Genomic DNA, 12,901 nt, shown 5'->3' on the forward strand with positions numbered 1-12,901 from the left:
TAGATTATTTTTGCTATACCTGTTTGTCAGCTTGATGAGGCATATAATAACAGGAAAAAGATAACTACATTGCATTTATAATATTTATAAAATTTTATGAGCATTTTCAAATTACTACAAATTTTCATATACTGCAATTTTAAATGTGTTTTTACATTGGTCCATGTAAACAAAATGCTCCAAACTCAAGTCTGATTTTCTGTGTTCTTTTCTGCTTCTGTTTATAATAGCTATAAAGTAAATGACTGAATTAACAAGCCCTGCATAAGCAGTATACACTTACCTGCAAAAGTAAGTGTATATCCGGCACAATCTGCAGTAGCTGACACATTCTAAAGCAGTTGGCATATCAATTAGCACATCTTAGCACTTAGCAACTAGCACACTACCTTGGACCCATTCCAATAAGCAAGACAATATACAATATGTTCTAACAATATACAAGCATACTCTGAAGTAAGTTGGTAAAAATTGAGAGGTCAGTCTGTTTGTGTGATAAGTGATATAATTTTATAATTGAAAAACTATAGATTTTATTTTTCTAGTCTTGTTTTAACCTGCATGGAAATAATAAGATTGTATAAAGTATTTTTTTTTAACTTTAGTCTTAAAACATTGACTGTAAAGGACAAATCTGACCAGCAACTCCAGAAAACGTTATAGTGTAACAGGAAAAGCATTGTTATATTATTTAGGCTTTTATTTTTAAATATCTTAGTTATATTTATATGTAGTTAGATGATTTTATATATATATATATATATATATATATATATATATATATAATGTCTTTATTTCTTTTATTGTTCATGATTATGGCTTACAGCCATTGAATAAAATTTCAAATATTAGTGTCTCAGAAAATTAAAATATTATATAAGACCAATTGGTACTTTTGGCAGTGAGGGCACTGTGCCAAGTCCTGCTGGAATATGAAATCAGCATCTCCATAGAAGTTGTCAGCAGGGGAACCGACATCAGCAGAGGACATGGCTCCCCAAACATCACTGATTGTGAAAACTTCACACTAGACCTCAAGCAGCTTGGACTTTCCACAGTCAGGAAATGTCACAGCCATGTTATCTGCTGAGATGCGGATTTCATTTTCGAGCGGGACTTGGTCCACTGCACACACTGCCAAAACTAACAACTGGTCTTATTTTCGGAGACACTGACTTTTTTTTATTGTCTGTAAGCCATAATCAACAATAAAATAAATAAACACTTAAAATAGATCACTCTGTGTGTAATACAACTATATAATATATGAGTTTCATATTTTAAACTGAGTTACGGAAATACAGTAGCTTTTCAAAGATATTCTATTTTTTGGGATGCAATAGTGCGTGTGTGTGCAGTTTCGGTTCGGAGACTGATACTGTTCAGTGTTCAGGCTGCATAGTGAAATAAACCCGTTAGGTGGCAGTATATCCCCAACAAACCTGTCACGTGTGGCCACATGCAGGATCACAGTATTTAAACTATTTTTTTTAATAGATTTTATGAGAATATCTATAGTTTGTTTTTATTTTCTAATGTTACCTTTTAAATGTTTAATTCTAAAAATGTTTTTGATATAAATGTAACATCCGGGACTTTTACTTTAAAAGCATTAGAGCTGCTGCTGCTGGTTTATTTTGGTTTTTACCTGAGCTGGAGCCGCTCTGAGGAGGAGGAGGGGATTGTGTGGCTGTATTTGTGCTCGGTGTTTTAACGCTAGGAACTGCTAGAACATTGCGGTTTATATAGCTAAAGCTAAATAACTGTTGGCATTTATTTTTTAATATATAAGTTATATATGTATTATTTAAAAGGCTTGACGCTAAACTTCCTCGTAGTTGCAGGTGTTGTTGGCTGTGTTGGTCATTATAGTTAACTAATGCTAGCTTAGCTGTAGTTTTGTCGGTCATATTGGTAAATTAGTATTGGTAAAAAAGTCTATCTCCAGTGTTCAGGACTAACGTTACTAGCTAGCTAAATACTAAATAATCTCTCTAAACACGAGAAGAAACAGGCACCTGAGAGCAGGAGCAGGAGGAGGAGGAGGAGGAGGAGGGCTGGCTGCAGGAGGGACTGTTGTCGCTAACCGTCAGCCTGCCTGTCTGTGTCACTTTGGATTAACACGTCTCTGATACGCTGATACCGCTTCACACCGTGGACGGAAATAATTATGTAGGGATTTCTTCCGTTCACAGACCGTCCAGCTGGCTGGTGGTGCAGACTCCTGCTCCTGCAGCTCCTGCTATTGCTTAGTTTTGTGCAGTAACTGCTCAGCTGCACCAGTAAAAGGACCTGGAACTGGACATGCCTTCTGAGTAAAAGTGCTGAAATGGGGGGCTGCGTTGGGACTGTGCGAGGTGCTGGAACTGCTGCTTCATCCAGGAGTGCCTCCAGATACAGCAAAAAACGAGGAGGTAAGTGAAGAAAGAAACGAAAGAGGTTTTGAACAAGAAAGAAATGCACCACAGAGTTTCATATAAATCATAGCAAAGTTACCAACTAATGTTTTTTTCTATCTGACTTTATCTCTCTATCTTTTCTTCTGTATAAAATGTATAACTAGCTTGTCTAGCTCACTCTGTGGTTAGTATCACTGGGAAACTAACGAGGCATTGTCAAACAAAAAGAAAATCTTCTATATTCTGTTTTTTAAAAGTAGTTAGCTAACTAATGTCTTCCTGTGTTGGGACTTGAATGGGCTGTAAGTTAATTGGTTTGTGAATGAGATCCTCACTGTTAAACTCATACTTGACTCTCCTGACTCCTTGATCATAGAATTTATTTGCAGTAAATTGCTTAATTGATTTTTACCCCCAAAAGCAGCTTCTACCAAGAAACCAAGTAAGATTAGAGCCTCTGAGATTAGACAGCACCCAGTTTGTTTTCTGGAATTGCTTTGGTGTACCGCTGTGATTGAAGGTGTCTTCAGGATGCCCCATGCTGGACAATCCTCGGATTTACTGTGGGTTTATTTTTGACTCCTAGTCTTGGTCTTAAAGAGGCTTGATTGGATTAGGCCCGCACTTTGTTGAGAAGAGCTTGCACTGTCTCTGTTCCCAAACAGAGCTCCAAGAAGTCTCTGTATTTTTCTCCTTGGATTTATTTTTGTGAGCTGATGGTACACAACAGCCTCAGGAACACAGGTGATGGGCGTGTTCAGAGGGCAAGGAACACTGAAGTAAGCTAGTAGGGAAGTGTCACACCTAACTCTACTATTGATTAGCAACTTGTAACACTGAGCGAAGACAGAGAGAGAGTACATGAAGGGGATGACAATCTGTCAATATTTCGCTCCTGTCAGAAGACATATTCAAGATTTTATCAGGAGTATCAAGGACTAAATGAGTGTTCGTCGGTGATTGAAGTACTTTTTGCAAGTGAAGAAGCTTTACTGATGTAGAATCTTCATTTTTGCTGTGAGACAAGTTTCTGGATCCTGAGACGATGGGTGTTGCAAACTCAAGAGACGCTTACACTTCAGTTACAGTTTTGTTGAAAAGTAAGTACAGGAATTAATAGGGCTGTCACAATATACATAACTAATGATACAGTTTGTTTTGGACAGTATTAGGCCTGTCACAATAATTAAATTATTGACTTATTGTACAATACATGGAAATCAACTCAATAGTGTATGCTCATGCTATCATCTATTGTGTTTGTGTATTTGTTCACATATATAACAGTGAATAGTATTTTAGCCATTCATGCAATGACTTATTCTATAATAACTATAACTTTTACAATAAATTTTACAATATATGATTAATCTATAATTATTTGAACTGTTGTTGTCTATAGATAGATAGATAGATAGATAGATAGATAGATACTTTATTGATCCCCGAGGGGAAATTCTAGAAAGATATTTAAAAGGGTATAATTGCTTTGATATTCTATTCTGTTATTATAATAATCTTTAAATTAAAATATATAATAATAATCTTTAAATTAAAATATTGTTTATTGCAATAATTTTCAGGACAATGTATAAAAAAAATGTTATCATGACAGTATGTTCTATCAGAAATAATTGTGATAAACTAAATTATTGTCATTTTAAGATGATACCGATAATGCACATATATAATGATGGAAGTAATAAAGGTTTATGTATTAAGAGTATTTAGATATTTCAATTGCAGTAAATATACTTTGTAAATATCTTAAATATATAAAAAATAAACATAAACAAAACCATGTGTATAAAACAAATACAAAGGTGACATAATGGCTCATTCACATTTAATTGGATCAATTTTCTAAGTCAACACTATGGGCAATATTGAGGTGATATCTATTTATTGTATAATAAGTCAATAATGGACATAATTATCGTGTGCCAGGCCTAGTAACAGACCATGCTAATGAAGTCAGCTGCTGGTGTGCCGCTTTGTCCTGAAAATTTCCAGTTTAAAGTGTATTGTTTTTGGAATTTCTGTAGCTTGTATAGTCATTTAAACTGCTATCACTCTTTCTCACACTTTTTTAACTAGGCAGCATGACAAGCCGTTCCACCCTGTCACGCTGTTTCAAGAAAAACTAAAGTCAAATTGAATGAATGTTTAATCTTCTTCGTCAAGTAATTGGAAGGGATTTGTTAACATGCAAGATGTCAGACACGCTACAGTAGCTTTGCAAAACTGCTGCCTTCATGCTTCATGTCACTCCAGCTAAAATGTCTGCTACATATTCCAGCAGGAGCTTACTGTTTCTCATTAAGCAGCTTTTGCAATGCAGCGATGCTTTAGCCTATAGGAATCAGTACATCCCTTTATGACACACCTGCTGTCTGAATCACAGCAACGTGCCGTCAATTGCTTACTAATCTGATCGAGGGAAAGTGCGTTTATTTTTATGAGCGTTAAAATTATTTTTAAATGATTAACAGCCATGTTTGTTGTTCTACAATCCTCCCCACCCCCAACCAATAACAGCACATAGAGGAGATTAGTTTTTCAGACCGGTTTACTCTTTAGCTGTGAAGCAGTTAAGAGTAAAAGATGATCGTGCAAAAGGACATGGAGCAGTTGCTCAGCAATATTTCCTAGGATTCGTAACCCTGAGCACATTACAAAACACTGGCAGTTGTTTATTGTGTTCTGTTGCACATGCTGGCTAGGGGTGCATCATGGGAAAGACACGTAAATCCTGTTATGTGTCACCCGATTAAGGTTGTAATCCAAAGCACTATAAATAATTTGTTGGCTTTCTCTCTCTCTTGCTCTCTCTGTGTAGCCATGTAGGTTGAACCTCAGCTCTGACTGTAGAGATCTACAGTTTTATTGCACTTGTTGGATATGATGTACATTTTGTACATATTAAGAATGTCATAATGGCTTATCGTCCTGTTTTTACACGTCTGGTTAAATCTGTGGTTTACAACTGGTTGTGCCTGTTGTGTGCTGAATAGGCCTGTCTCAATAATGACATTTTTGATTTACAATAGATACAGTATACAATATAATACAAACACACACACACACACATTATTATTACAAGTTATTATTATTATTTTACTGCAAGTTTCAGACATTTAGCAGAAACAAAAATGTTCAGCAATTAACCTAGACTCTAATTCTATATAAAATGATAATCTAACATAGAAGACTAAAGTAAAACTAAAGTTTTACAACAAATAGCAAAATTGCTTCTATTGTGTGTATTATTTTATTCTTTTAAAAGTGATACAGTATTAAACAATATGATTTGGTTATTTTTAGGACTAAATGGCCCTAAACAAAAAAGTTATTTTGACAGGCCTAGTGTTGTGTATTAAATATTGAACATTTTAACGGTTTGTTCGGGGCTGAGGTAGAGTTTAGATCAGAGACTCACTCTTATTTGTTTGGTAATGGCAAGAGCTGTATGCCACATATGTTTCAGCATAGTCATTATGATGTGTGCATGCATAGTATCCATATCAGAGGAAATGAAGTGTCACATTAGACACACCATGCTAATGTGCAAATGTCTGCCTTTATACTATTTGTGATGGAACAGGTTCCAGTGCCGTGCTGTAATGGTTTACTACTGTTGCAACAAGTCATTCTTGAAATTTCTTCCCTATTAGATTCTTCATGATAAACTATGAGGAACATTATGTAACAGTAGAAGCGTTTAAGGACCACAGCTATTTTAAAAATCGCTTTAAAAAATTGCTACTACTTGGAGATGCAGATAAACATATATAAGTGAAACTGTAACAATATTTTATCATGAGTTTAGTTCTGTACCCTTCCTGGATGTTGCAGGAATATGGTAAATTATTCTCCCAACACTTACTGAACTGAATGTACTGATTGGCCGTTGGATAACAGAGATTAGGAAAAGGTTAAGCAACCACAGAAACCACTAGATATTTTTACTGTTTGTTGTATTTAATATAACAGCAATTACATACAAATTACATTCACTTCCCCGTAAAATGTTTGTCCCATAAGATTCTCTCAGGTGCTTAAAACATTGAAATGTAAACATAAACAATGTTCAATGAACTCAAACAAATATTGTCAGCACACTGTGCTTTGTTTGCTGACAATCTTTGTGCCTTGCTCATAATACTCAGCTCTGAAGCCAAAATGATGATGCCGCAACAAATTTCCTTTTCTCGGTTTTGCATTCATTTGCCATGATCATGCTGGAAAAATTATGTAGGTTTAGTGTAGTTTATTGTTTAATATAATAGCAATTGCGAAGAAATTACATTCACTTCCCAGAAAAGAAACTTCAAACTTTCTCAGGTGCTTAAAACTTTGGCATAGCACTGCACAGCAATAGCTATTTTTCGCCATGCTTTATACTACAGGTGTCTTTAATTCCTCCTCACTAATCTGGGGTGATGTGTTGGAGGCTTACCTGCCCTCTGCTGGACTCTACGAGGTCCATGTGTCTTGGCTGCTCAGACACTCTGGACCGCAGAACTGTGACTCGAGCCAATTTGGCATCGCAGACGGACAGATACTCAAATTAGAAAGCTGAATACTATTCCTGTCCAGCGTTACTATATACCCTTCATGCTTTAGTTGGTAATGTTTTGGTCACTGGCATATTCACTATATGGACAAAAGTACAGGGACATATGCTCGTTCATCATTTCTTCTGAAAATAAGGATATTAAAAAAATGCTTTTGTTGGAGTAAGTAAATGTCTCTACTGTCCAGGGAAGGCTTCCTGCCAGATTTTTTAATATATATTTATTCTATAACTGTGGTGTCGGGGTGCTTTTCACAGGAGTTCTTCTGGCAACGTCAAACATCTTTACCAACTTGCGTCACATGTACAGCTTCTAAAAGAGGATCCAGCTTAGTTTTACTGAACATGAGTAGCTGGTGGAGCAATGGAGACTTCAGAAGGGGAAACTCAGACCTCAGTAACTCATTCATTTACACTGACAAAATTGACAACTGTATATAATAACTCTCTTAACATCCTCTGAAGACATTTTCCTCAGCATTTTCTGAATGAATGCACTCTTTCTCTGACTGAACATAACCTGGAATCGGATTCATCCACTCTGAAAGGAGACTACACCCGTCCAGTTTAAAATTATTTTTCCACATGCTCGGTGCAATTACCCATTCTCACCAAAGAGAAGGCCCTTAATACTCCAAATCCCACATCAGCTTTAATGACAGTTTACTGCTTCACTGTCCCACAGTTCAATGCTAGCCCTTTAGCCCATGCGTGGCGTTTATCATAGTTCCAATAGGTTCATATTTATCTACTCCAAAGAGTTATATTCTATTACCAATAAATCTTTATAGAAATTAAACAAGCTGTGTGTGTATATTTGCACATCTGCTTTAGCATATGTTGCAATTCATCGAAAGTATTAATTAGTCTTTCCCACCTCAATGATCTTTTTTTCTTGACGTGATTTGTGGATCAATTCTGTTAAACATTATATATTTTTTCTATGTCAAATAGAGTTTCAGATATCGAGCATATAATCTGAATGCATGTCTGGATTTTTTTTTTTTTAGCTTCACCATAAAACGATATTAAATCTTGATTTATAAGCTTTGTGTTAATACCAGTCTTTCTTTTTTAGGACGTAATGAACCCCTTAAAAAAGACAAGCCCAAGTGGAAGAGTGATTACCCAATGACAGAGGGCCAGCTGCGCAGCAAGAGAGATGAATTCTGGGATACTGCACCTGCTTTCGATGGACGGAAAGAGATATGGGATGCCCTGAAAGCTGCTGCTGTGGCAATTGAGTGTAATGACCATGAGCTTGCACAGGCTATCGTTGATGGTGCAAGCATCACACTGCCGCATGGTAAGAGTAACAGCTTTGTAAGACATGTATGTACATATATTTTATATGTTAATTTATTGTTCTTAATGTTTTATAAAAAGATTAGTAGAGTTTGCATAAGCTAAGGTTTTGTTTGGTTATACATTCAATTTCAATTCAATTCGATTTACATTTTTACACATAAGTAATTTACATAAATACATAGTTAATAATGCACTCAGTTATTTTATAAATGTACATTCTGTGTCATGTTCATTTCTACACTTTGACTTTTACCTTATTTGGTAAAAATATGTATATGAATCATAATATTAATAAACATATTCACATACTGCGTATCCTTTTTAGACAGTTGTTGAGTCAGATGTTCTTTACGTTGTGTCATTATTTTATGAATGGATCAATAGAAATGGTACAAAATATTTTCACTTCCAATAAAAGTTAGGAATATTTGTCCTCCTCCTGTAAAGTTGTTGTTTTGGCTATACAGGTTTTAACAACAATATTAATTTGTCTGCAGAACTAACCAGAATGCTTAGAGTGCTGTTTCCATTACACTCAGATTAGGGATGCACCAATGTGGAAATTCCATTATTACACATACAGCTCTGGGAAAAAGTTAAGAGACCATTTCTGTTTCTAAATCGGTTTCTTTGATGTTACTATTTATAGGTATATTTTTGAGTTAAATGAACATTGTTGTTTTATTCTATAAACTACAGACAACATTTCTACAAAATTCCAAATAATTATTTTGTCATTTATTTGCAGAAAATGAGAAATGGCTAAAATAACAAAAAGGTGCAGAGCCTTTAGACCTTAAACAATGCAAAGAAAAGAAGTTCATATTCATAAAGTTGTAGGAGTTCAGAAATCAATATTTGGTAGAATAACCCTGTTTTTTCATGCATCTTGATACGTTCTCCTCCACCAGTCTTGCACACTGCTTTTGAATAACTTTATGCCAAAAATTCAAGCAGTTCATCTTGGTTTGATGGCTTGTGATCATCTTCCTCTTGATTATATTCCAGAGGTTTTCAATTTGGTTAAATGAAAAATCATTTTTAAGTGGTCTCTTATTTTTTTTATTCCAGAGCTGTATATTTGCTGGTGCCAATATACCGTTCATCTATTGAAACTAATAAAAATCATTTAAAATGCTTAAAGTGTGCCAAATGCTAAATCTAATATATAATTTCAAATATCAGCCACATCTAGGCAAAGCAATTATCGATACCAATATTAACATTTTTAACATTTCTTTCTAAACTGCTTCTGTTTCAGGTTCTCTTACGGAGTGCTATGATGAACTGGGGAACCGGTACCAGCTTCCTGCATACTGCTTGGCTCCTCCAGTCAACCTGATCTTAGAGCGCAGTGACATCGATGTGTCTGAAAACGCTGAGCAGCAGGAGAAGAAGGAGAAAGAAGAGTTCCAGCTGAAGGTGCGCCTCTCTACAGGAAAGGACCTGCGACTGAGCGTCAGCATGGCTGACTCCATATGCCAGCTTAAGAAGCAGCTGCAGGTGCAGGAAGACATTGATGCTGCTAACCAGCGCTGGTTCTTCTCTGGAAAGCTGCTAACAGACAAAACCCGGCTACAGGACACCAAGATTCAAAAAGACTTTGTAATCCAGGTCATTGTCAAACCAGCTGTCATTCCCAGCTGAGTAAAGGCATGAACTTTGAGAGGTCGTGGGACATGATGAACTCACAAGGTTGTGAGGAAGCTTTTCTGAGGCTTTGTAGCTCTTGAAATGAACTCTTATAAATGCCTTGCGCTCTTGAAGATTAATTAGAATGTCCTATGTTTGTAAGTCTTGTGTATCTGATTGTTCCGTTCTCTGTGCTGTCTTCTGCATTGACAATCAAAAAAACTTCTTGTCCTGCATGGACTGGAAATATATACAGTGGTAGGTTTTCACACAATGAAGACGTGGAAAGAATGACTTTTTAGGAAATTAATGGAATATATAGACAGGAACATGATTAAAGGATGACACACCCAGTTCAAATCAAGGTCTCTCATAATTTATTTATATTCAAATTTTTGTGAATTGTGTGATATTTGTTTTTTATTTATTTATTTATTTCAATTTTCATGAATTCAAACATGACAGCTTAAAGTTATGTGTAGTTATGTGTAGGCATTATTGTGCCATTATTGAATAGTTCAGTATTCAGGAATTCAGTGTTCTGTCATGTTTGTTAAATTTAATAAGGCAAATATTTGTAGTTATCAAAAAGTAAGCATTATCTGGTAGCCTGGTGTTAGGCTGTATCAGTGACTGGAGTAAACATGGCCATCACAACTTCTTCCAAAAGTTAAGCCATCACTTTACTTTAGAAAACATCTACTCCTACTGGACAAACTGGGTATCCTGAGAGACTCAGTGCAGGTTGTCTGAGACATGCCTGTTCTGGGAACAGGAGGTCGATCTTCTAAATGTGTAAAAAATAAAAAAGTCTGCCTCCACCTCGGGTCTGTAATGAGCAGAGACCAGTTGTAAATTTGACAATATGACATTGACAAGATTTTTGACTTCATTTTTATAGAACAGAAGAGAAGGGAACGTTAGTGTTCATGTTTTCTACAGTCTTTGAGCTGAAGAGTTCTAGGATAAGGTCTGTAACTATTTCAAATAAGCTTGTATAGGGTTTGCAAGGGTTTCTTGACAGATAATTCATTTGTAAACATTTAAAGCAGGTTGTCTTTTGTGAACTTGTGAATTAGTGTAGGCCTCACTTCATAAAGTCACACCTTTTTAAAACAACTGTGATCAAAGCACAAAGTTATCTTCTGCCCTGAAAGTGTGGCACATGTATTAAAACAGAATGTTCAGGTTTGATGGTAGATAGAATGTGGATACCACTGAAAGCTATTTCTTTCAAAAGCCATTTGAATGTTTTTTGTACTTTTATAATGCAAAGAAGATTGCTATGGGCTGGCCAAGTGTACTGAGATAAGCTGTTCTGTTTTCACTTTGTACATCAATCTTTTCTTAGGAGTCGTATTTTAAAAATGCTTAAATGACCTACTGTATAGTTTTCCCGGTTTACTGTATAATAGTACAGATTATTGTTATTATTGTATGATGCAGATACAATTCAATTATATTTCTGAAAAACACAATGGTGTAATTTTTTGAGAACTGACATCCGTCATTGGCACGTTATTGCATCTTTTCTAATCTTATTGCATGGATTCCCATTACACACTTCCAGACTTGTGGTCTGCAGAGAGAACTTTGATTTGAGGACCAGTACATTCGTTTATTTAGTTTTTTTTTATTTGTTAGAAGAATGCTTCTGACTCTAGGGACAAAGGAGAGACCAAACAGTAGGAGAAACAGCTCTATGACACCAGCTTTCATCAGCTTCCCATTCCCCTCGCTCTCTGTCCAGGGAATCTCAAACACAACCCCTATTTGGAGTGTCATCACTTTATCGTCAGTGCAAAGAAATTTAGCCTCTGTGGTTAATCCATCTCTGACAGTGAAGAGACAAAAAACACAGGCAATTACAACGCATGGGAACAGCGTGCAGGATATATATTTTTTTATAATTAAAAAATAAATGGGTCGTACCTCAACCTTACCCACAGTCTTTTAGACTGAGACAATCAGGGATAATTCTGGAACAATGTGATTATAATGTATAAGTTAAAAAACCCACAAATTTCTTAACAGCCTAAAGTAACATGTCTAATTTACAAAAATGTTTAAGAAACCACACATTAAAAGATTCATTATGGAATCAAATGTTGTTGCTCTTTGGTACCCTTAAAATGCTGTATGATACCTTTAATTTAAGAAATGTATGGAAAATACACTTTCACCTACCTTTTGCTACCTTATTAAAATAAAGAACTGAAGAACTATTTTTAGAGATTTTTAAAATTTAAAAATGCCACAATAGTTAAAGAGAAACTGTCCATCATGGGTCTCTCAAAACCCCCCCTTCACCTTTCTATCCATTTGTTCCAACAGAGCCACTCTGTATCTGTGTATCTGTCTGATTCAGTGTGTTATTAAGATGTTCTATAAATAATCAGACTTCTGAACAGATATCAGGGCTGTATCTCATCCAGACTTTTTTGTGGGATTTATGTGATGTAATGATTATGTAATGCTGCTGAAGCCTCTTTCTAACATGGGCAGATGCAACCAATAATCAAGAGTCATAAATAGAGACTGGATTTTTGAGAATTAACATTATGTATTAATTGTTCCTTCAACAACAATTACTGAGATTGATTTGTGTACAATACAGTAGTGCTAGTTTTTAAATAAAACAAATTATGTTTCATTGTTACTGTGGTAGGCTTTGCATATGTGAACTCTAATTTAATCAATGGCTCAATATGACCCACAGACTGTGTATAGCATAGCACTATAAACTTTTTTACAATCTCTGATATTACCCAATACATTTACGACTCACTCAGGCCCTCTAGTGGCCCGTTTTTCAGTGGGTATTTTCCTCTATAGAGATCTGACTTGATTGACTATACTACTCTAATTACAGGTGATCTTAAAAAATAGATGATCAAATTTACTTTATTTCAGTAATTCAATTCAAAATGTGAAATTAATATTATATAGATTTATTACACTCGGAATGATACATTTTTTAAGTGTT

General features: G+C 35.4%; 1 protein-coding gene across 2 annotated transcripts; it reads left to right on the forward strand.

Annotated features, from left to right (window-relative positions):
• The first annotated feature begins 1,628 nt into the window (after window positions 1–1,628).
• On the forward strand, window positions 1,629–10,275 carry ubtd1a (ubiquitin domain containing 1a). 2 transcript variants are annotated; one of them, XM_022684800.2, is made up of 3 exons: window positions 1,629–2,414; window positions 8,054–8,281; window positions 9,545–10,275. In XM_022684800.2, exons 1-3 carry the CDS (start codon window positions 2,330–2,332, stop codon window positions 9,928–9,930), a joined length of 699 nt encoding a protein of 232 aa, XP_022540521.1. In that variant the 5' UTR covers window positions 1,629–2,329; the 3' UTR covers window positions 9,931–10,275. The 2 variants fall into 2 exon arrangements, with proteins under 2 accessions (XP_022540521.1, XP_007249616.1); XM_007249554.4 differs by lacking the exon at window positions 1,629–2,414 and adding an exon at window positions 2,713–3,499.
• The last annotated feature ends 2,626 nt before the right edge of the window (window positions 10,276–12,901 follow it).

The sequence above is a fragment of the Astyanax mexicanus genome, chromosome 7, assembly GCF_023375975.1.
Source record: "Astyanax mexicanus isolate ESR-SI-001 chromosome 7, AstMex3_surface, whole genome shotgun sequence".
Taxonomy (NCBI): domain Eukaryota; kingdom Metazoa; phylum Chordata; class Actinopteri; order Characiformes; family Acestrorhamphidae; genus Astyanax; species Astyanax mexicanus.

Excerpts from the sequence above, each read along its gene's own strand:
- ubtd1a (XM_022684800.2), top strand. The coding sequence starts at position 2,330 with ATGGGGGGCTGCGTTGGGACTGTGCGAGGTGCTGGAACTGCTGCTTCA. Across the intron at positions 2,415-8,053 it reads ATACAGCAAAAAACGAGGAG|GACGTAATGAACCCCTTAAA; the intron begins GTAAGTGAAGAA and ends TTTCTTTTTTAG. Across the intron at positions 8,282-9,544 it reads AAGCATCACACTGCCGCATG|GTTCTCTTACGGAGTGCTAT; the intron begins GTAAGAGTAACA and ends CTTCTGTTTCAG.